The sequence below is a fragment of the Balaenoptera borealis genome (genome assembly GCF_965194805.1).
Source record: "Balaenoptera borealis genome assembly, chromosome: 14".
NCBI lineage: Eukaryota > Metazoa > Chordata > Mammalia > Artiodactyla > Balaenopteridae > Balaenoptera > Balaenoptera borealis.
The window spans coordinates 16,975,529-16,998,057 of NC_138875.1; the positions used below are offsets into that span (position 1 = coordinate 16,975,529).

At 42.2% G+C, this 22,529-nt stretch overlaps 1 protein-coding gene across 1 annotated transcript in view; it reads right to left on the reverse strand.

Moving 5' to 3' along the window:
• Nucleotides 1-4,162: 4,162 nt before the first annotated feature.
• ONECUT2 (one cut homeobox 2) overlaps nt 4,163-22,529 on the reverse strand; it is a 53,906-nt gene continuing 35,539 nt past the window's right edge. The window contains exon 2 of the mRNA XM_082354997.1: nt 4,163-19,140. Within this exon, the coding sequence (XP_082211123.1) occupies nt 18,854-19,140 (287 nt within the window). The 3' untranslated portion in view covers nt 4,163-18,853. The remainder of the gene's footprint in view (nt 19,141-22,529) is intronic.

A 22,529-nucleotide genomic window follows, 5' to 3' on the forward strand; every position in this document is an offset into this window, starting at 1 on the left:
ATAGCTGCACCTTTGGTACAGCGGGCCATGGGCTGTCCTTCCTCAGCCCACTGAGGACGAGGACCCAGGGCCTCTTGTCTTCTGCCCTGCTCTGCCCTGGGGGTGGAGGTGGGCTAGCTAACCCTGCTAAGCAGAAGTCTGAGCAGGACCCACACTCCTCACTCCTTTTCCTTCGGCTGAACCTACCGTAGAAGCTGAGCAAGCTGAGGCCTGGACAGGAGAGAGGCAGCTGAGCGGTGGTGGCCAGTCATGAGTAACTGTGGGCATTGGATGCTTTTGGAAGCTGCCCATGGCTCTGGATTTGACCTTCTCACAGCAGATCCTAGAGAACATCAATATTTTACCTTGCACAAATTTTCTTCGGAAAGTCTCTAAATGTAGAATAGGCCAGTTTGGGAAGAGAAGAGGTTTTTCAGCATGCTCCCGCTCAGCTCTCCTTTGCCATAAAGTCCCGTGGGAGAGGATCTTAGATCTTGTGATATTTAAGTCTTACAAACATACAGTTTCACAAAATTCAATCCATATGGGTGATCTTGGGTTTTGGGGTTGAGTAATGTTGAAGACAGATCTGGGGATGCAGCTATGATTGGTGCATCTCTGGCAAAATAGGCTGCAGAAGCCAAGCCCTCACCTACAAATTCCAGGCCTTACAACATTACAATGAGTGACACACTACATACCATCTCTCCCCTTCACTCTCTTCTTCTCTTTTTCCCTTTCTTCTTCTCCTTCCCCACCTCCTGTTTCTCCTCTTCTCTTTCTTCTATCCTCTTCCCACAAAATATTAAGAGCAATTTAACATCATTTTAAAATGATGGTGAAAAAGCATAAGCGACAAATTAAACACAGAACCCAGAGGTCTTGACCAAGGTTCAGACCCAGGAACTCTTTCTCATACTGACAGTTGTGGGTTGAATTGTGTCCTCCCCAAAACTCACATGTTGAAGTCCAAAACCCTAGCACCTCAGAATGTGACCTTATTGGGAAATAGGGTCATTGCTGATATAATTAGTTAGGATCAGGTCATACTGGAGTAGGGTAGCCCCTAATGCAATGTGACTGGTGACCTTATAAAAAGGGGGATTATGGACCCACACACACAGAGAGAACACCCTGTGAATGTGTGAAGGCAGAGATTGGAGCCATGTGTCCACAAACCAAGGAATGCAAAAGGTTGCCAGCAAACCCCCAGAAGCTAGGAGAGAGGCCTGGAATGGATCCTCCCCTGGAGCCCTCAGGGGGATCACGGCCCTGCTAACACCTTTGGACTTCTGGCCCCCAGGACAGTGAAATAGTAAATGTATGTTATTTTAAACTGTTAAGTTTGCCCTAATTTGTTATGCAGCAATGGAGTATTAATTCCTGCCCCAAATCCCTGCTCCAGACGACCAGTCATATTCCAGCAGGCACGTGGGGAAGGAGCAGGGCTGTGCAGGGGGATGAGGGGCTGGGGCCGGAGGTGGCCTACGCCACTGATAATTGGGAGCATGACCACGTGAAAAAGCGGGCTACCTCCTTTGATGATCTCGTCTGGATTATCATAATTTGCTTTCGTATGGCTCCTTTTACAGCTGTGCATCGTAGTCTTAACCATCCTGATAACGTATTACCTTAAAAAAAGTTGTTGGAAAGATGTGCTCAGAAATAGCAACTATTTCCCAGCTTTCTCCCGACCTTCAGCCTGCACACCATGTTCATACACGGTCCCCGCGCCCAACACAGGCTGAAGTTCGCTGTGCTCTTCTCTTTTGGGGGGAAGGCTCACGCCATGGCTCTGTCTCCCACGTCTTGCAGCTCACATCGTAGATATTTACAGAGAATAGAGCCTCTTAATTTTCTATTTCTGATCTTCGAGAGTCCTATCCAGCTGTTTGGGGGAAGAGGGTAGAAACCGAGTCTTACTATGTCACAATATCTCAGTCTCTTGCTGTTGAAACAATCTGTTTTAGGAAAGAGCTGAATCTTGTAGACTTCCTCCCCTTTCCTTCCTCCTCCTCCAAGTGAGCGTCTAGCATTTTCATGGGAGGGGAGAGTGAAGGGGAAGAAGGCCTATAAGTGGGTGTCGTAGGTTAGGTTCCCTGGGAGGCAGATCCCAAGATCCACACACAGGAGGTTTATTGGGAAGTGCTCTTGGGAGCAACCCCTGTGAGGGGGGAGGAGAGCAGGACTGAACAGAGAGAAACGTTGGCCTGCAGTCTCGGGGGTAAGTTCAACTCAGGAGGATTATATTAGGAAGCGCCTTTGGTCACAAATCCAATCCAACTTCTCCAATTCAGCTCTACCAATAAAACAGATTAAAAGATTTTAATGTTTAATTATTGTGTCTTATTTCTTAGTTAGTTCTGAACTCAAAGGGGAAGACAGGAGAGTTATTTATTGGGCTCCTGAAAATCCAGCCAGAGTGCTGAAGGTGAAGGTAATAATGACAATAACATGATAATGATGATATCAAGGACCACATAAAGCTCAAATGAGGTTACTCAAAAATAATCCTGTTAGGAGATGTATTTGTAGCCACTGGTTCATACCAACACCAGCTACTTTCTTTGTGGTTTCTATTTTGCAGCTCTTAGTATCCTTTAAAAATTCATTTTTGTGGGCACTTTGAGTACCCACAGCCAACAGTGAGATCTTACCTGCACTTCTGTATACTTCTCTGTGGTCTGGGAAGTCCCAAATCATTGCTTGTCAGCTCTATGGAGTTCCATGCACATGTCCTGGATGGAGTTCCCCAAGGGCGAAAGGAAGACTTGGAGCCGTGAGCAAATTCTGAGCCATAACCTACAGCATCCCAGCTGCGAACACATCTGGTGGAGATGCTGGAGGGACATTTGAACTGTTTGTCTTCGCTTCCACCCACCTGTACTGCTTAGTGATCAGGACTTCCTGTTGGAAGAACCCAGGAGTAGGAGTCCCAGCTGTGACCACTAGTCTAAGCTCTGCCATCAACCCAAGGAAACTCTACACAAATAAGAGCTTAGCCCTGGAGTCAGGCTGCCTCGTGCATGACCTGCAGCAAGTTACCCAATCTCTCAACACCTGTTTTCATCTGTAATGTGGAGATAATTCTAGTACCTGCCTCATACAGTAGTTGGTAGAACAAGATGAGATAAACCACACACATGGTAAATATCCATCCATGTGAGCTGTTATTATTAGGTGACTATGAAACCCTTCACACTTAATTATTCCATGGGAATAATAATACCTGCACTCCTGGTTGCAGGAAAAATGAGCTGAATAAATAAAGGAATAGAAAAGTAGTTTTTAAATGCCAGTGTAAAGTGGCATTATTTATATTGAAATTAACACATGCTCTCTGATCATTTCTAACGTAGGATGTGGATAAAGCCTGAACTGCTGTTGTAATGACTGTGACTTACTGCAACAGGCCAGAGCACGGAGAGTGTGGCGGAATGTGTGTGCTGGTTTGTTCAAGCTTCGATCTGGGGGAAGTAAGTTGTCCTCATCAAGGGTGTGCAGCCCTGGGTGGTCAGGGAACATCGTTTCTGAAGGGTCTCACTCCGGGGCAGACACCGCTCACACCAGTGCTTCAGCCATCTACGTCTCAGTCAACGCCAGGCTCTGCTAATTAGCCCACTGAATACCAGAAGTGGCATCTTAATGGTGAAAATAGTAGCCTATCAATTATCATGAGAAATGTGACCAATGGACTTTGGTGACGGTAAGACGAAAGGTGTTAAGATAGGTGGGTTGGAGAGAGAATACCTCCTGCACTCCCTTGTCTGCGCAGAATGTAAGAATCTCTGAAACCTTTTGCCAGAACCCCTGGGGAATGCAAGGAAGGTCTGATCCCTAAAGGATCCTGTGTTCCATCTTTGGTTTAGGAGGTTGCCTGTTGTCTGATGCTCATACGGAATCTGTATAAGGATAAGGTTAGGATGGGTTATATCTCTAAAGTTTTAATGGTTTAGGAATAAGGTAATCTTTACAGGGGCATCCCTAAGCTTTTGTAACCGATGGCATGGATGACAGATAAGGTGATGATAAAATGTGCCTTGCATCCTGTCAGAGGTAAGAAGTTGCAGTCTTACCAAGCAGAGCAACTTTACTGTTCTTTATGAAACCACAATGGGATGCAGTAGAGAGAAGGATGCTTAATCCTTTCCATGGAAAGAGAAAGAAGCCAGCTGAGACATGGTCAATGAATGAAAGCAGTTTATTTGACATTAATTGCAGAATTTACAGCACTACCATTTAATGAGAGGAATAAAAATAGAAAGAATCCAGTGTAAGCAATGTTGCAGACAAAACATCAGGGTGGGAAATGAGTGAAATTGAAAATGCAATTAACATTGAAAGAAATCTTCCAAAGCACTGGGAGCCTATCAAGGGGTGAGCAGCCCCCTGAGAATGGTGTGCGATCCTCCTCCTCACCAGGATTTCAGGGCAGCCACTGAACACTTACCCTGTTGACCATCCCTGGAAAATCTTTCAGCACAGTCTGACTTAACATGTCTGAGATGGGGCAAAATCTGGGTTATATGTTTGGAAATATAGCTTAGGGTGAAAAGAAAATAAGAATGTGAATTAACTAGTGTGTGGGTTTTTTCTTTTTCAAAACAGACGGGAGTACAAATTTTAGGGGTGTGTTTTCCCGATTTTAAGTAGGAGAGGTGATGTCAAAGGGATTGACTAAAAATAAAAGTTTAAAGTTTTCCCCTGTGATTTTCTTGGAGATAATATCTGCAAAAGCAAGGAACTAGAACAAGAGCTATGCATGTGACTCTTTGGTCTCTTATCTTGGAATCTGGATAGAGACCTATGAAAGGTACCTGGACTTCTACTAAAGGGCTGGGTTTCTGGAAAAGCTTACTGAGAAGCCCCATGGTTGAGCACAGGCTCCGACAGGGATGGTTAACCATGGTATGGCCATTTCCCCGTGGCTTATTCTTTTCTTTCCCTTTTAAAGCTTTAAATAGAGCTGGGGCAAATTCTTCTCACTTTCCATCTTCTTCCTTCCCTCATTTTAGCCACTTTCAAAACCATAAAGCAACCAACAGGTTGGAAAGGATTCAAGCCCCACAGGCCAGCATGTGAAATTAAAAGGTGTTTTTAATACCCCAAATTAATACAGCTGAGGTCATCAGGGTCTAAAGTGAGAAAATAGCCCAAACTGACTCAATCCTGAGAACAAAAACCAATGAAAGAAAAGATATTGGAACTTGTTCTCACTCACTTTTGGTGGGAAGATGATAGTTTCTCTAGTAAGAATTCACTGACCAAGAAAGAATCTACAGCACCTGTACCAGTAAAATATTAATTTGGGTAGAAGTATTAGAATAGGAAGGATGCAAAAATTGGCCAGGCTCTTTCCCTGCAGTCCAGGAAAACACCTTCTTGGAGAAAAGCAAAGGGTGAAGAAGAGAACTAATGGGAATGCTGGTCAATCCCGAATCATCTTTGCCCATGAAATTCTTTGGCATCTGAGACCAGGAGAGGAGAGATTGAATGGTTCTAGGATTGAGGGGGGAAAAATAAGAGTTGGTGATTGGAAATATGGATTAAAAGAGAAACCAGCACCAAGATTATGTCTGTATCACCTCAGCCCCTGCCTGCCAAACTCAGATGTCCTTTATCATTCTGTCAGTGTGAAGGTCGTCTTCTTGCTTCCGGAATTCCAACTTGCCAGGTGTCTTATAACCTTTCGTGGTAAGAAGTTTGCTGGCCCCGTTTAGACTTGTGTAAACACAAAATGACGTAGTAAAGAAAGGAAGTAATATTCTAGCTTCAAGGAAGTATCTGTTAATGGTATGACTAGGTAGTCATTGAAGAGTTAACCCTGCTTCCCAGGTAGCAGGTTTCCTGTCATAATTTGAAAATAACTTTCCTAGACAGCAACCAGACTCTGAAGCTAAATGCCAAACTGGGTCAAAGTAAGGGAGACAGGGGAAACCCCCAAGTTGTATAGCTTTTAGACTAGGACTTCCAAGCAGAGATGAAGGAGGCATTGATGGGCCATGTTCTTGATTGGCTCAATAGCTACGGTTCAGCCTGTCCTCTAAGAAAGACCAGTAACATGGGCAGTGTGCACGGCCCCCTGAGAGAGGAGCCAGGCACAGAGAGGCACTGGGGTCTCCTTTTCTCTTGTCTATTTTCCAGATCAGAGAACTAGGAATAGCCAAAATATAAACTAGAAACAAAAGGACAGAAAAACCCATTCACACCTTTTTTGGTTTTCCAAATACTTATTTGCCAAAGCTGTAGATGGACTCACTAAACCAGGGTGCAGAGGAAGAGTGATGAGGGGGATTCTGATTTAGAAGAGCCCCACTGCATTGTGGGGACCTGGAGCCTTTGCAGTAAAGTGATGGCGCAGGTAAAGCCAACCAGATGGACCGCCCACAACTTTGACTGGTGGAGCCCAGCTTGAGGATAGGTGAGTGCCTGGTGGGCGACAGAAGATTCAGGATGGCTATTTTCTCTTCCTTGTCTTTCCTGTAAGAATCGGGGTCTGCCTTCATGCTGGCATGTGCTTAAGGCCAAGGTATCTCAGAGAAGTGCTGGGGTCAAGAAAGTGAGGTTAGAAAGTTTGGACCCAGCTCTCTTCAAAGCTGATAGTTATGGAGATCTCCTCCTACAGCCAAACTCTACCTTCTAGCCCATGACCTTTCATTTCCCAGGCCAGGCCCATGTGTCCCCATGAGAGCAGGAGTGAAATCCAGGCCAAGCTGAGGTAATTCCATAGTTCTGTGTCTCCAAGGAAAAGGACATCCACCGGCACAAAGCATTGAGTAAAAACCCTTTAATAACAAAATAACATTCACGATGTAGCTACTTCAGTTGTCTGGAAAACTCAGCTTACACTTGATTCAACATCACTTTCCACAAAGTTTGAAAAAGAAAAGGACATAAAATGGCATAACAAAATATACCTCGAGTTTCATAAGACAAGTCTTCTTGGCAAACCTAGTGAGCCAGACTCATGCATCTCTCGTAATAAAAATTGTTGGGCACACTCACGTCTCAGACACTCCTCTGTTTACTTTGGATCGAAAATACATTTGAACTTCATAGATTCTACAACATCTGCATTGTGTGTAGGTTTGTGAGTGTGAGGAGAACTTGACTGAAACAAACATCGATTTGGTTTATTGCAGAAGAACACGTAAAGCTTTCTGGAAGATTAAGCACTACTACAATCATTAACTGTCTTACAAAAGCCAACTTAAAATTCTTGTATCCATTCCCATCTTTGGCAGATTAATAAGGGGAGAAACAAAAAAGACTGTATCTTACAAAGCTTTCATTATCACAATCTACTTTATAAGTCCAAATAAAATGTTTCTTTGTATTATTAATGAAAGCGCATTCTCAATATATTCTCATTGACAGGTCATATGAACGCTCTACCGTTGGTGATTTCCAATATTTTGCAGAGCAGTCTGCTGCTTTCCCACCACTCTTTCCTAAGCTGCACTCCTATGCAAAATAAAGTGTGCTTGGCAATTGATTTGGCTTTATGTCAAGCATATTGATTTGGGGAATAGGTATGAAACTTGAGAATGGGTCTCAGAACCCAAATATAAGAAAGAATGAGTTTGCCCAATCCACTGCAAGTGAAAGATACTTTTTGAGATATAGGGGCCTCAGATAATTAGGGAGTTGAAACAAAGACGGTTTTCCTAAACTAGATTTCAAACCTTCTTATACCCCCTTTAGGATAGATGTAACATTGTTGGGCAGAAAAGAGTAAATTAGAATCATCTCTCACTCTAGGGCGGAAAAATCACGATACGGCTGCACAGGTTATGTTTTGGGGAATGGCCATCTATTTTTGCCCAAAAGACTGGAACAGCTTGTGGAGTTGTCCAGGAGAATGGACAAAAAGCCAGAGAATCATCATTGATATTGATGCCATTTGAATTGACCTGACAGCAAAATACTCTAGTATTCTTCCAAGAAACCAAGCACAAAGTGGCCATTCCCAAGCAAAGATCCAGGAGAGGCTACAGCCGGATGAATTTGCATCTCCATACACATAGCCAGTTACGTCTGAGGTCATGAACATAAAGCCAAAATGACTCCTTTTCGTGGAAACTTAAAATGCAGGGTTGTTTTTCAATGCTTGTTTCCAAACCCCTCTCGCATGGAAGTGAGATGGCTGGGTTCTGAGGATCTAACTGCAGAATGTGAGTCGGCGAACTCAAACTTGGAATGACCCTTCTCATAGCATTTGAACTCGATTTAATCTGACTCATTTTGAAATCCCAACAGAGGTCAAGGTATTTTCGAGGTGAGACATCTCCCAATAAAACCAATATTACCACTGTCTGAGGCTGAACTGTGTACATTTTCACAGTTTAATGTATACACAACTGTTCCACAACCGCTAACGAACAATTGGCGCCCATGCATAAATAAAGTCCATTGAACCAAAGGGGAAGATCTAGTTCAAAATGAAAAATGTTGCTATTAAGACCACAATGCATCACACTGCTAAATTTTTAGCCTCATGCATAAAATTATAGCACTGATTGGCAGTTGCTAATTATAATACTACACTGTTAACACAGGACAATTAATTGTTCAGACCAAGTAGCACAAATGTAGAAAATAATAATTTTCTTTTTCAACAGAGCAAATGAACACAGATTGTTTCTTCAGCAAAATATGAAACTGTAAACTTTGGGCTCATTCTGCAACTTTCCCCAATCCAGAATAAATAAAATCCAAAGGGGAAAAAAAAAGAACATACATATTTTTTTAAGCGCACCTTTTCGTCTATTACAAAAGCACAACCTAAAACGTATAAAGCTTTTTTTTTCTTTTTTCTTTTTTTAAATCACAGTTACCAAAAGAAACAGTGAATAATTTATTACATACGCTATAATAACATTACTCTAAACACTATTATCTATGAGGTATATCTGAGAAAATTCGGTAAGGAATTGCGCGGTCTGCATTGCCAACATGCCCAGGTTCATATTAAAGCTTTGGAACCGTGAAGAACTAGAAAAGGGAGAAGAACAGGGAAGGCAGAGGAGGAGAGATAGACAGAGAAAAAACCTTTGGTATTAGTACAAATCTCGTTCTTTGCAGGGTTGCAATGCAAAGCACCACAGTACAATAAGCCCACCAATGTACTGTATGGCGGCCCAGTGGAAGCTGAGGTATTCACAGGAAGGATTAAAAAAAGCACAGAGAAGTCCAGACTGGCTAAATCGTTGCTTTGGTTCAAGCAAGGCACTCGTCCCGTGGTTACGTCACACTTTGCAAGTGAAGCATGAGGCTGAGGGGGGATTGCTGAGGAGAGGTCTGCCAATCGGGGATGTTTTCTGTGTTCAGGCTGCCATCGGTCTCCCTAGGTTCCCTCTTGTAGGGGCTCGGTGGTCGGAAGGCTGGGGAGGGTGGTGTTGGCTTATAGAGGAGCACTTCGCTGCTCAATGACAAGATCTTTGTTGTGTCTCCCAGGTATTTGGAGAATTCTACTTCCAATAGGAATTTGGGAAGAAAACCAAAGCAATTTGCTGTTTGGAAGGCAGGCCTTACATCTCTGCCTGGTATGGAGGGGAGATGGAGCTTTGAGCCTGTTTGGACAGGAGAGAACTCTCACATGTGTCAGTACGGTGCTTGCAAACTACAATAAGGGGGTAAGTGAGGGTTTCTTAACATCTGTCAACCTAGCCTCTGATTTCCTCCACTGGCTGCACTCTGGATGCAGGGATCGGATGAGTTGACTGGTCTTTTCCCTTCTTAGCTTCTTTGTCTAAATTGTCTCTTAAAAAGCTAAAAGAGAACTACATTATGTGAAGTGCAAAATACTAGTACTCAATAAGGAACCATACGGACTAGAGGCCGGTCTTTGCTTATGTCTGAAACCCATTTGGTCAAAAGCTGAGAATGATTCATCGGCTAACATACAAATCGCAGGGATGACTGAATCTTAGTAGTGACTTAATCATTTAATGGAATCGGAAGAAACTTAAACAAGACCAATTCATTTCATGAGTAAGAAGGGAAAAGAGAATCAATTTTAAGTAATCATGTCTTAAACTGGCATATCGATTTCTCTGAAATTTTGAGGTCATCTTTTGTCTCCAATGAGTAATTTTTCAGCATCCAATGAGATAAGGCTTAAAGAAGTTCTCTCATAAATACAAAAAGTTGCCCTAGAAATGATGTATCAAGTCAAGGGGAAAGGGAAAAAGCTGAACAGCTTAAATGTCACGTGTGCAAACAGTGATCAAATTCCCTTTCTCTGATAAATACTGACCTAAAAATATGCGTAATAATTCAACTCAACAGACCAAGAATGAACTTTCTCTTCTCACTGAATTAGAAGTTTATATATACAACACTCTGGAATGGGGAGGTTTTACAGTGATCTCACTGGATCAGTGTGTACTTCCAGGCTGAAAACCCCTCTATGAGCTCTAATAAATCAAGGCTGGCCACCTTTACAAGCAATTGATCATATGTGACTTTATGTTGAGATTCTAACTAGACAGATACTGAAATGCCTGTGACTATTTTTACAGAGTAAAAATGTTCAGTGACAAGCCCCAGGCCCCCTTCCTCTTTGCCAGCGTGTGGCCCATCTCAGGCAGAGGCAGCGCTGGGCAACGGGCACAGATTGGAGGAGAAGGCAGGAGGCTTGTCTGGGCTTTGCCTCTAGATAGATACTTGTGTTGGATAACTATTTCACTCCCCCGGGCCTCCAGGGGCTGGACTAAAAGATTCCTAAGGTCCCTTCCAGCTCTACTATTCAATGATTAGAATTTCTATGGTCCAATCATTGGAAATCTCGACTGCGATAGCTCCAAAGCAGGGAACAGAGCTGGGACTGAAGGCCACTTCCAACCAGTCTTCTTCACCAATTTGGAGTTGGAATTTCAGGAATCCAATTACAGCAGCATCTGAACTTGCATCCTGAACACGTGGAGGGGACAGCGAACAAATGAGAGAAACACAGAAAATATCCCTTTCCAAATTAGCAGCCACTGTCGCATACATAACTATTCCTTTGGGGTATCTGAGCTGTGGCTGTACATACCATATGTCAGAGAGAACAGTTAAAATTATAAAAGAGCACAAGCAAAATGCAGACCGCACAGAGAAAGAAATCTTTGGTATCTTTGGTGTCATCAACACGATTAAAATTACAAATGGAAAAAGTCAGTGAGGTAGCCTTCTTTGGTTCTCACTAGAAATAGAAAGTTTTTCCTTTTTTTTTTTTCTTTTTTCTGCTTTTTTTTTTTTTTCCTTTTTTGTTTTGTTGTTTTACACGCACACAGAGTTCATTCTTGGAAGCAGCTAGTTTAAGGGTTTCTCTCTTTTTGCTGTTCTGATTTTTTTTTTAATTTATTTTTTCCAGTTTCTGTACAGAAGCCCCAAAATCCAGGCTGGTGAAGCAGGGTCTCGGCTTAACGTTTTCTGAATGCACAGGTTCGGGTTGAATAGTCATTGCTTGTCCACAAACTTTGCTCTGTTGTTCTGACAGCAAACAAACTGCAGTGCTCTCTATTGTTTTAAATAAAAAATATAAACTATATCGTGCACCTTTTGCAGATGCTGAATAAGTTAAATAAATAAGTTACAATATGAAGGCTCTGAGGGCCCCAATAATTAAAAGGTGAAGTTCGCCTGGTACCAGGTGGGGCTGTGAACTTAAATTAAATAATTTAATCACTGTTACTTAAACTATTTTCGAAGTTAATTCAAGAAGGAAAAATACCTCGATTTTTTTTTTGTAACCTGTATTTCTTCCCTGTCTGTAACAGAACTTCTCTGCTTTATAAAGCAAAACTTCAAGGGAATTCTAAAAGGGATTGTGCATCTCTGATGCACCATTGGTCTAGGTTTTCATAAATAAGCACAAAGAGTAAAACCAAAGTAAAGAAAGATGATTAAATAATTACTAAAATCCTATACATTTGTGTGCTAAAAACTAATTTAAATAAATTAATTACATTAATGGTACTTAGCTTGTTGGGTCATAACCCAAAGAGATGAAGGGAAAAAAAAAAGGTTTCTTTTGACTGTCTTCATTTTTCGATGGACAAAATGTATAGCTTCTTTCCATAGTCTAAATGAAAATAAAGCAGGAAATTCTAACGTCTAAATTTTCTCATGTTCAAAAAGACCATTTAAGTGTGACAAGCATGAAAAAAAAATCACCACGTTCCCCGCTCTAGCTAGTGCAGCACCCCCAAGACCATGTCACCATTTTCTCCACCCTGGAAACCAGAACTCACTTTTTCCTTATTAGTTCACGCTTTACTTTGCTATTTTTTCCTTCTTTTTCTTTTTTTTTTTCTCTTTTTTTTTTGGTGTGTGTCCTTTTTCAGGTCTTTGGATTTAGCTTTAGTTATGAGAGATCCAGAATAAAGCTATTCAACCGAAGTCATCGAGCACATGTGTCATTCTTACACAGATGATTAAATAATATCCAAGTTTTCTTGAAAGTTGAGTTTATCTTGGATGTGCCCAAATGAAGGTAATTCCAAGTGTACAGAATGAAGATGCTGGGATACTTTTTTTTTTTCCTGCACTTTAGTTTTCAATGTTACAATAAATAATAAAAAACAATGTACATTGTAGAAGTACCACATACATGTTAAATGATCATTTAAATGTATTTATTGTAACAGATGACTATTTATGTACGTATGAAGCTGTCTGTGCACACGTGTCTGTGCAGTCTGAACACTCAGAGGCAATGTGTGTCGCTGTGAGGATGTCTATGAGAATACATGTTGAAAGGTACATCTGAAACTGTATACACCCAAGCTGACAGACTGTATAAGGTTTAGGCAGACTCATCTACCAAGGTTTACGCTGGGAGAAATGCCTCTGCTAAAGATGGAACAGAGTGGAAGACTTCCATGGAATGAACAGACCTGTAGCAATGTGTCATTTTTTTTTCCTATACACATTTTCTCCACTAAAAGGGAATTAGCGGGTTAATTCCAGGCAACCAAACTCAAAACTGGTAAGGAAAGCTTAGGCTCAAGCTTCAACTTGCCTCAGACTGTCAGAACCTTTTTGGTATCTGAGAACAATGAACACTTCCGGTCCCCATGGGATTCATGGAATAGCCCATCAGCTTCAACTGTAAGTTCTGTGTCTACCTATGTGAAGCCCTATGTTATTTTAATATATATATATGTATATGTATATGTATATATATATATACACACACACACACACACACACACACATATATATATATAATTTTATAACCCATTCTGAGACTTTCTAAAACAAACAAACCTTCCCTTCCCCCTGCCCTTGGAAAGAAACAAATCAAAGGTAGAAAATAGGCACTGGGACATCCATATTTAAAGCCAATGTCATTAACTTATGAGATTTATACAGCAAACTTGGGTGCACCTTCTTCCTTTAGTATGGATTTTGTGGCCTTATTTGAAAACTAGAATCTCCTGTTGTTTTAGAGGTGACTTGGTGTTAACTAAATGTACAAAAGTATTAAGTTCTCCAGTCTTACAGGTAAACGTCCGAACGTTATAGACATAACAGCTCTATCCCTCTTCTGTCTACCATCTTTCACCCTCTCTTCCTGGTTAGGCTAACAAGTCTGAATCACAAGGCATCAGCAGCAACAGCATCAAAAAATCAGCTCTGATCTGTTAGGAATCGTGACAATTATCATCACAGTACTTGTGTCTGGGCTTTGGGGTCAACCTTGACCACACGTATCACCTCTTTTTCTCTACTTTTTCATATACTCCATTATTCTTCAACAATACTGGAACTCAGCCTGTTCTTCTTCTATGTTTAAAAATTCCTACTATACAACCTCCTGAAAAACAGAGTTCACCACAAAGGTATACTGTCATGACATTTTGGTAACGGTAATCAAACAGACGCTTCTATAATTCTACCAGTATTTTTAGAAGTGGGAAAGTGTCCCCCCTGCACCCAGTAATGATATTTAAAAAAAATCTGTTCAACTTTAATTTATTGGCATGACTAGGTGGGCACCCAGCAGAGATAAAGTAAAATGGTTGATCATCTAAAAGGTATTTATGACAACATTGTAAAGCAGTTATACTCCAATAAAGATGTAAAAAAATAAATAAATAAAAAATAAAAGGTATTTCTATTTGGCTTTGAAATACATCGTTTGATTTACAAAAATGTATGTATGTGTGTGTATCAGATTTATTCCTAATTTTGATTTTATTTTAGCTAGTAATAAAAATTAGCTTGAATTTCCAAAGCCCATAATTGCCAAGAGCCTGCAGGAAAAGAGACACTGCAGAGGTGATGCTTTGATTTCTTCAAAGTGTCACGTTGGTTCCTTCATGCCTCATTCCCGCCTGTACTGTTAAGTGGTACAACCTACACACTACTTTACATTTTAGAAAAGCCTTTAAATATTGTGGATGAGTTTTTACTGTCGTTGCTGTTTTCTTTTAAAAAAGAAATACATTGGCTCTTTTTTTTAATAAAAATTTCTTGGAATGAAAGAATTATATCCCCAGGACCAAAATCACATTGAAAACAAAAGTAAGCAAGCCTATTTCCCTAAAGAAATAAAGAATTTTCCACTCAATAGCCTTTGGATTTCTGTTGCTTCCAGAATGTGAATTTTGGTTCAGAACTGTCCCTTCACACTGCCCCTTTCATTGCTGATGGCTGAGGCACGCCTGGAATTTTTCTTGGATTGAGGAAATGGATCCTCAATCCAACAGGTTAAACGTTGAAGTCCAAAGAGTTATTTTTTTCTGAAATTATTAACTTAAAATAAGTTTTAAAAATGTTTGAGGAAACTTACTGGGTCAAATTCCATTACCTTCCAGTTTGCAGGGTTTTTTTTTTTTTTCTTTCAGCTTTTTAACAAATTGAAATTCTGTAGGGCTTAATTTTTCAATACACAAATATATAGATACACACATGTATTTATATATGTACGTAAATAATTTTTTAGAAGCAAGCACTTCTCTCTGGTATGGCATTATCTGGTATGAGACAGTTATCAAAAGTCCCTAGAGGGAAGTTCTTGCCTTTTTTTACATTATGACATCTTTCTCTGGTCACCAGGAGCACTGAGGGTGTATGTGACTACACCTGGTTTGACCAGGGTTGAAATCTCAGGCCACAAAGGCAGCCTTTTTCAGTTTAGACAGCTTCAGAGGATGCCAGAGACCCAAATGCTGACATTAGCATGCCGAAGGATCACTAACCAAAGCAAGCAGGCTTGGTTCCTCAATCCAATCTCTAGAAGACCAAGCATTTCCATTGGCCATGAGTCACAAGGATTCATTTAGAGATACCCAAGTTGAAATTCATTTTGATCAACCCATAGGAGAGTTCCCCTGCTGAAATATGCTCTTTTCTTGGTCATTTGACAAAGGAGACATGGAGAATGAGCAAGAGACAAAGTGACACAGGGCAAAGTCAAGGAACATCCCCAGGTAGGATGAGTTACAGAAGCCATGGAAAGTCGCCTTCTCTCGTGGCTGCATGGCTGCTGCCCTGCAGAGGGAGACCCACACGGTGGGAGGAAGGAGGTGGCACAATGGACAGTGGGGTCCCCAAGGGCAGGACTCTGGGGTTCTCCCCAAACCCTGCCTTGTGTTTTCTCTCTAGGACTGAGACACCCGCACCCCGCAACACTGCTGCCTCACCCCAGTGCCAGCCGTGGCTGCACACGGGCTTGTCTAAACAAATAGGTCATTACCACCCTGAGGAAACCTGGTCAACCCATTGCAGCAGGAGTTGGACTCCCCCCTGTGAGAAGTCCCTTTGGTGGATCTACTTACTGAGGGGCATCTGGAACACCCTGATGGGACAGGGCCGTTCCTGGAGAACAGACCTCTGGGCTGGCCTCATCTCTGTAACTGGTGGGAATGGACCACTGAGCTTTCCCAGCAGTTAGAGAAGATGAACGCTCCCTGGTCACGGCCCAGAACTGGTGGATGGACCTCACTCACCACCCTGATCATGGTTGAGACATAGAATAGAGAAGACTCAAAATACAAATAAAACTCATTCGTCTCATGGATCCACTTAGCAACAGGTTAACTGTTGAAATGTTTGAACTTGACTTTCAAACTTTCCCAGGAATTTTCACAGAAATCTGAATACTCTAAATCATCCACAGCAGCAAATATACTCCGGGATGGCATGAGAAATGAGCAAAGTTCTGAACTGAATACTTAAGAAATGAAGCACTTGACAAAAACAAGACGTGAATTTGAACAGCAATAACTTTGGGTTATCACCAGTGTCAAGTGGAATCTATATATGTATTCATATATTATATATATCTCTTTCTTTAGAAATGCAACCTTTACAGCTGATTTTTAAAAAGCTAATAGAAAAGTAGAAACTGACAATTATTTTTACACGTTTTCCCCCACCCCCAATGAAGCCCTGTTAGGATGTAGCAATCACATGAAGATGAGGCTTGTCAATTCCTCTATAAATTCTTTGGTTCTGTGGCTTGGGAGAGGATGTGTCACCAAGACCCCTACCCCTGACCCTCACTCCCCTTCCCTCCCCTGATGATGAGACTCTGAACATAGAAGGAACCAAGGCTAAGGATTAAGCATAGAACGTTCAAGTGACAATATTATTCCCCACGCTCTGCCGAGCAGAGAGGAGAACTGTTCAGTATCCCAACATCTTAAACTTGGAGTCCATGGAACCTTTTGAGAGATTCCATGTTGGGTAGAAAGCCATAAAACAAAATGATAGGGAAACAATAAAATCAAACAAATGACCTTTTCCTTTCGTTGCTCAGAAACAAAATTGATTACCTTTACACAGATCAAAGGCGCTACTAGTATTTAAGCCAGGCAAGAGGAGATAATGAACTGAAACAAAGGTGTGAGAAATCCTCATCTTTGGTATTGTAGCTGTTGAGGTTTCTGTTGCTCTGTTCCGTGTTCTTTTGAAAAACTGCATAGGCACAAATTAAAGACAATCTTCAACTTTAAGATTACCGCATGAGTTGTCAAATGAAGCAGCAGCCACGGAGGCTTTTCCTTATTTCTCTTCCTGTGTCAACCCTTTCTTTAAAATCTGCTTCCAAAAAATGTCCCAAGAAGTCTGTTTGAACACAGTGTGTCTCGCTGTTTTTCTGTTTCTGGTTTTTTTTTTTTTTTCTTTTCTGGCGTGCTTCCTTCTCGTTGGTGGTGATTTTCAGTGATTTACGTTTTTATTTATTTATTCATTTTAATGGGACAGTTTTGTTTGTTGCAGAAGTAGGTGCAGAAAAAGTTTCTTTGGTTTCGATTAAGCAATTCATAAAAAAGTCAGTCTCAAGTGTCTGTAAAGAATCATTGCAGTGTTTGGCTTGCTTTGAACACCCCCGTGGTGCCCACCTGGGGCCATTCACTGGTAAATATGCACATGGTGACCTTTGCAATCTCCCAGGGTTCTGTGGGCACTCTTCCATTTGCCGTGGGAAGGTGACAGCCAGGAACCAGAAAGCCACTCGCTGGGTGGCTTGGCTAACATCCTTGGTGTAGCCGGTCCACTCAGCCCGATGATGAACCAAATGCAAGAGCTGAATGCCATTCGGAGTTGCAGAGGTTTTCTGACTTCTAAGAAGTAATCACAGTATTTTTCAGGCTAGAAAATGGCAAGTAATAAATGTCTTTGGTTTGCAGTATTCTGCTTCTTTGGTGTGCTGTGTTTTCTCCAGATTTATTCAGCTGTTTTGCTAGATTATTCAACAATGGAAGAGATTCAGGACTAGATGACGGTTATGAGTAACACGTATGGTGGTTTGAATTATTTATTTTTTCCTTGCTATGAAACACTGAAAACGTCCCTACCAATGGGATGGACAAGGGAACAACCCAAATCTGAAAGAGCGAGAATGTATTATGTGGTGGTCATAATGCACAATAGGAGGAACCAGGTGACAGATAACCAAGAAGGATACATTTATGATCTAAAAAAATCTAGATCTTTTAAAATGCTGCATTTGCTCCGTGTACTGTAACAGTTAAATTGGCCTCCTGAGTGTGCGTCTGCATTATGTACAAACAGAATTTGTAACAAACTGCAAAATGTGCTTGAAGCCATATTCCCAATGATTCCCTCATGACTTCCTAATTGATGTCTTGAAAATCGAGATGCGGTGAATCCAGAACCTTCCTTACTTCTCTGTTTATCTTCGTTGTGCTTGATACTTTGAGCTCAAGTGAACTGATCTGGTTTCTTTTGATGGATCCAAGACCACGTGAGATTTCCAGGAGGTAAGGAAAAGAAAATTGTAAACTGGATCAACTTAAAGCTTTCTAAACCATTCAATGAAAAAGATGCCTGAGTTGGAAAAACAGGTCCTCGGATTCTTTTTTTTAACTTCCATATTTAAAACTTGTGCTCAGTAATTGTCATTCTGATGTTTTTTTATGTTATGGCTGTGAACGTTGGTGAACTATGGTATGATGAGGCTAAGCACTTGGAAAGCAAATGAGGTCATTCAAAGTCCCACTATTACTCATGGGAACTTTGACTGCAAGAGGTTGACAGGACTCAAAGTGGGACCGTTGACATTCTAAGCAATCCTGAGCTTGACTGACACCACACTGAAACTGACTTGCTGCAGAAAGGCCCCATTTGGGTTTCTGAGGTGCTTAGCACACTCGCTCAGAGGACAATGTCCGGTTCAAAGAGATTAGTTTTCAGCTTGCACTTGGACTCCATAGCCATTAAAAACCAACGAACAAAAAGAACACCTGGCCTATGATTACAGCTAGAATAGAATTTTCTTTTCAAGAGAATTGTGCTTTCAAATCACCAGTGAAGGGCCCCAGCTAAGAATCCAGCGTCGTTTTCCTTTGCATTCTCTTCTGGTATCTGTTGTCCTCATTTGGAGGTGACTTGTGCCCAACTGAGAGTCCTTCCATCACGCTTTGGTACAGGTGCCGGAGGTGGACGAGGAGCCCCCTGTGCTCAGATCGTCCTGCCACTTCTCCAGGCTGCGGCGCCGGGCATTCATGAAGAAGTTGCTGACGGTCGTGAGCTCCAGGCCCAGCTGCTGGGAAATGGTGATCTGCATCTCCTTGGATGGGCGTTTGTTCTCCTTGAAGATGGCGAAGAGCGTTCGGCGTTGGAGGTCGGTGAACACCAGGCGGGATTTCTTCTGGGAATTGTTCCTGTCTTTGTTTGGTTCTTGCTCTTTGCGTTTGCACGCTTGAAGGGGAAGAGAAGAAGGAGAGAGTCAGTGCGAGCGTGAGAACCGGCACCCGAGAACGTGATCCATTGAGAACGTTGACAAAGTCAATGGGGATGTAAAGTCAATGGGGATGTAAAGTCAAAGGGGATGTAAACCGTTAAACTTTATTGTGCAAATTGCCCAGCTGTCAATAACCAGCCTTCCCAGTTCATCTACAGGTGATGGAAAGCATCGGTTAGTGGGGGAAGGGAGAAAGGAGGAAAGAGCAGGGCTGTTTACACAGTCTGGTTTTGAACCAAACGCCCTTGCTTTCTCTTTCACTCCCTAGCCCCCACTCCCACCCCCACCTCCTTTATCTGTGAAATCAGGTGCTCTGAAGGGATCAATGACTTCCCCAGGGGGAAGCCTGGTTACTAAGTTCCTCTTTTATAGTCACCCGCTAGAATTGTTTACAGATGAGCCACAATGACTTTCCGGAGTCAAAACTTAAAAGTGCGTAATTTCTCAGAATCAAAGCTTCCACCCTCGCGACTCAAAAAATCGTTAACAGAATGAAATTAGAAGTGACAGAGTGATGGTATCATCCCGACCCCAAATCCCCTTCTTCTAGACTTTAGAGAAAAAAAAAAAAATCAAACAGGGAGGGAAAGACTCTGAAAAAATTGGTTTAACCAGTTTTAATTTGGCTGGTCTGAAGTGAAGCCAATATAAGAAGACCAGGGCTGAGGTTGGCAAAAGAACTCAAATTTACAGTGGATTATTTTATGGCCCTAGATGTGTCAATCAGTAGATGCAGAGTCTCTGATTCAGTAGATGGGTATCCACATCTGGGCTGCCATATGCAGCCAGGACATTAATTTATGTGTCACTACCTCTGCCTTACCCTACAAGTTTCTAGAAGGCAGGGATCAGGTCTGTGTGATATTTCCGACTGGCTCTTTTTGGAGCCACGGACATAAACGAATGCTTGGGATGCTGATGACAAGTGGTGTCTTGACTCTTGCAGCAATTTGCACACTTCACAGACAGATTGGGTCTCAGAAAAGTCACTTTTAAGGGCTAAATAATATTGTGCATACAAATCACAAATTTAAACATGGGAACATGTGCTAAAATCACTGGACAGAAACCGCAGCTCATCCAGGGGTTTTGTGCCGCCTCAACAGAGCTAATCCAGGAAAGGCGAGGAGGGAGCAGAGGGCCGGCTTTGAGCATCCTTCCCTGGATCAAATCCTACTGGACATTCCGGCCCCAGGTTGAGAATTTCTTTGTACTCAACTGACATTCCCCTAAGCCTAGCAGTCTGGAGTGCCGTCTGGAAGCCTTTTCATACTTCTCAAAGCCCTGATTTGTGAGTTTTGCTTCTGAGCTTTGGGTCAGGCCATTTTCTACTCTTTGCATTCTGCAGGGAGCATTCGGTATAGTGGGGCCGCTGGCTGCAGTTTGAGTATCAGGGGAACATCCTTCAAACTGATGGGTCTTTGGATTTAACCTAAGGACCCACACTCATAGAAAAGATATTCTGGAAGCTGAACTTCCCCCTACCCAACTGGCCATCCTCCCTGGTGGATGCTATCTGCCATAAAGGATCACTCCTGAAATAAGTGAAAAGCTATGATAAAAAGGGCAGGAGCCGGAGAACCCTCAAAAAGGAACACTGTTGGGCTATGTCAGCTTTGCTAAACCCTCTCTTCCTGATTTTTCCTTCTCTCATTTCTAAAAGTAAACATATTACCTTTGACAATTAAACACAACACACACATACACAAAAACAATATGTTTCTATCCAAAACCCCATTCTCTTGGGAGGTTTGGATGTTTTCAGATAAGGGGCGCTTCCCCCGAAATGGGAACTCAGAGAGAAAGGGCTGAAACGGCTTACAGTCACCCTTCTCCCACAGGAATTTCCCGGTAATGATTTCTTCTTTGATTATCCCTGGGAGGATCTTACACTTTTGTTGGAGTTTTGGATATTTACCATAACCTCATCTGTAGACTTCCTCTCTCTAGTGCAATCCTCTACAACAGCGCTTCTAGAGTTCAAGGTGCACAGGGATCATCTGGAGAGCTTGCTCAAATGCAGATTCTGAGGCAGTCAACCCAGGCGGGGCCCGAGAACCTGCATTTCTAACGAGCCCCCAGGTGATGCAGCTGCTGCTGGCCCATATGCTTTGGTTTGACTCGCAAGCATCTACCTGATTTCTAAAATCTCAGAGGAGCACCCTGATGGAATGGAATGTTCTGGAACCAGACGCCTGGATTCTCTCACCTGGGCTCCTTCACCTACAAGACTTGGGACCTCGGTAAATGACTTAACCTTTCAGTGCCCCGACTTCCTCATCTGCATAATGGAAATAAGGTGCTCAACTCTGTAGAGGCTTACGTGAGGCAAAGTGTGTGAACGCTCCCTCCCCACCGTCCCTCTGGCTGCATAACCCCAGGAATCCTGAGGAAGATAAGCAGCACAATTATTCTCATTTTAAAATGAAATAAATGGAGACCTGAGGGTGTAAGCGATTGACCTGAGGTCACATTCCAAGTTGGCTGCAGACCCAGGGCAAGAATCCAGCCCTTGGGTCTGTCCATCTTTCTCCCCTACAGAAATGGCACCCACGCCATTGGCACCTTAGAGGGACTCTATCTGCACAGTAGCCTCGGAGGTTCTACCCCCCCAGAGATTCTGACTTTCACCTGGAGGGGCAGTGTTCTGGAATCTGGGGAGATATTGAATATAGTTCCCTGTGCTGTACAGTAGGTCCTTGTTCTTTATTTTATATACAGTAGTGTGCATATGTTAATCCCAAACTCCTAATTTATCTCTCCCTCCCCATCCCCTGCTATCCCCTTTGGTAACCGTAAGTTTGTTTTCTACGTCTGTGAGTCCATTTTTTGTTTGTAAATAAGTTCATCTGTATCATTTTTTAGATTCCACATGTAAGTGATATCATATATTTGTCTTTCTCTGTCTGACTTACTTCACTTAATATGATAATCTCTAGGTCCATCCATGTTGCTACAGATGGCATTATTTCATTCTTTTTATGGCTGAGTAGTATTCCATTGTGTGTGTGTGTGTGTGTGTGTGTGTGTCTGTGCGTGTGTGTCTGTGTATGTACCACATCTTCTTTATCCACTAATCTGTCAATGGATATTTATGTTGCTTCCACGTCTTGGCTATGGTAAATAGTGCTGCTATGAACATTGGGGTGCACGTATCTTTTCAAATTAAGAGTTTTCTCTGGATATATGCCCAGGAGTGGGGTTTCAGGGTCATATGGTAGCTCTGTTTTTAGTTTTTTTTTTTTTTTTTAATTTTTGGCATGGGGGACCCTAGGTCCCCGACCAGAGATCGAACCCACACCCCCTGCATTGGAAGCGTGGAGTCTTAACCACTGGATTGCCAGGA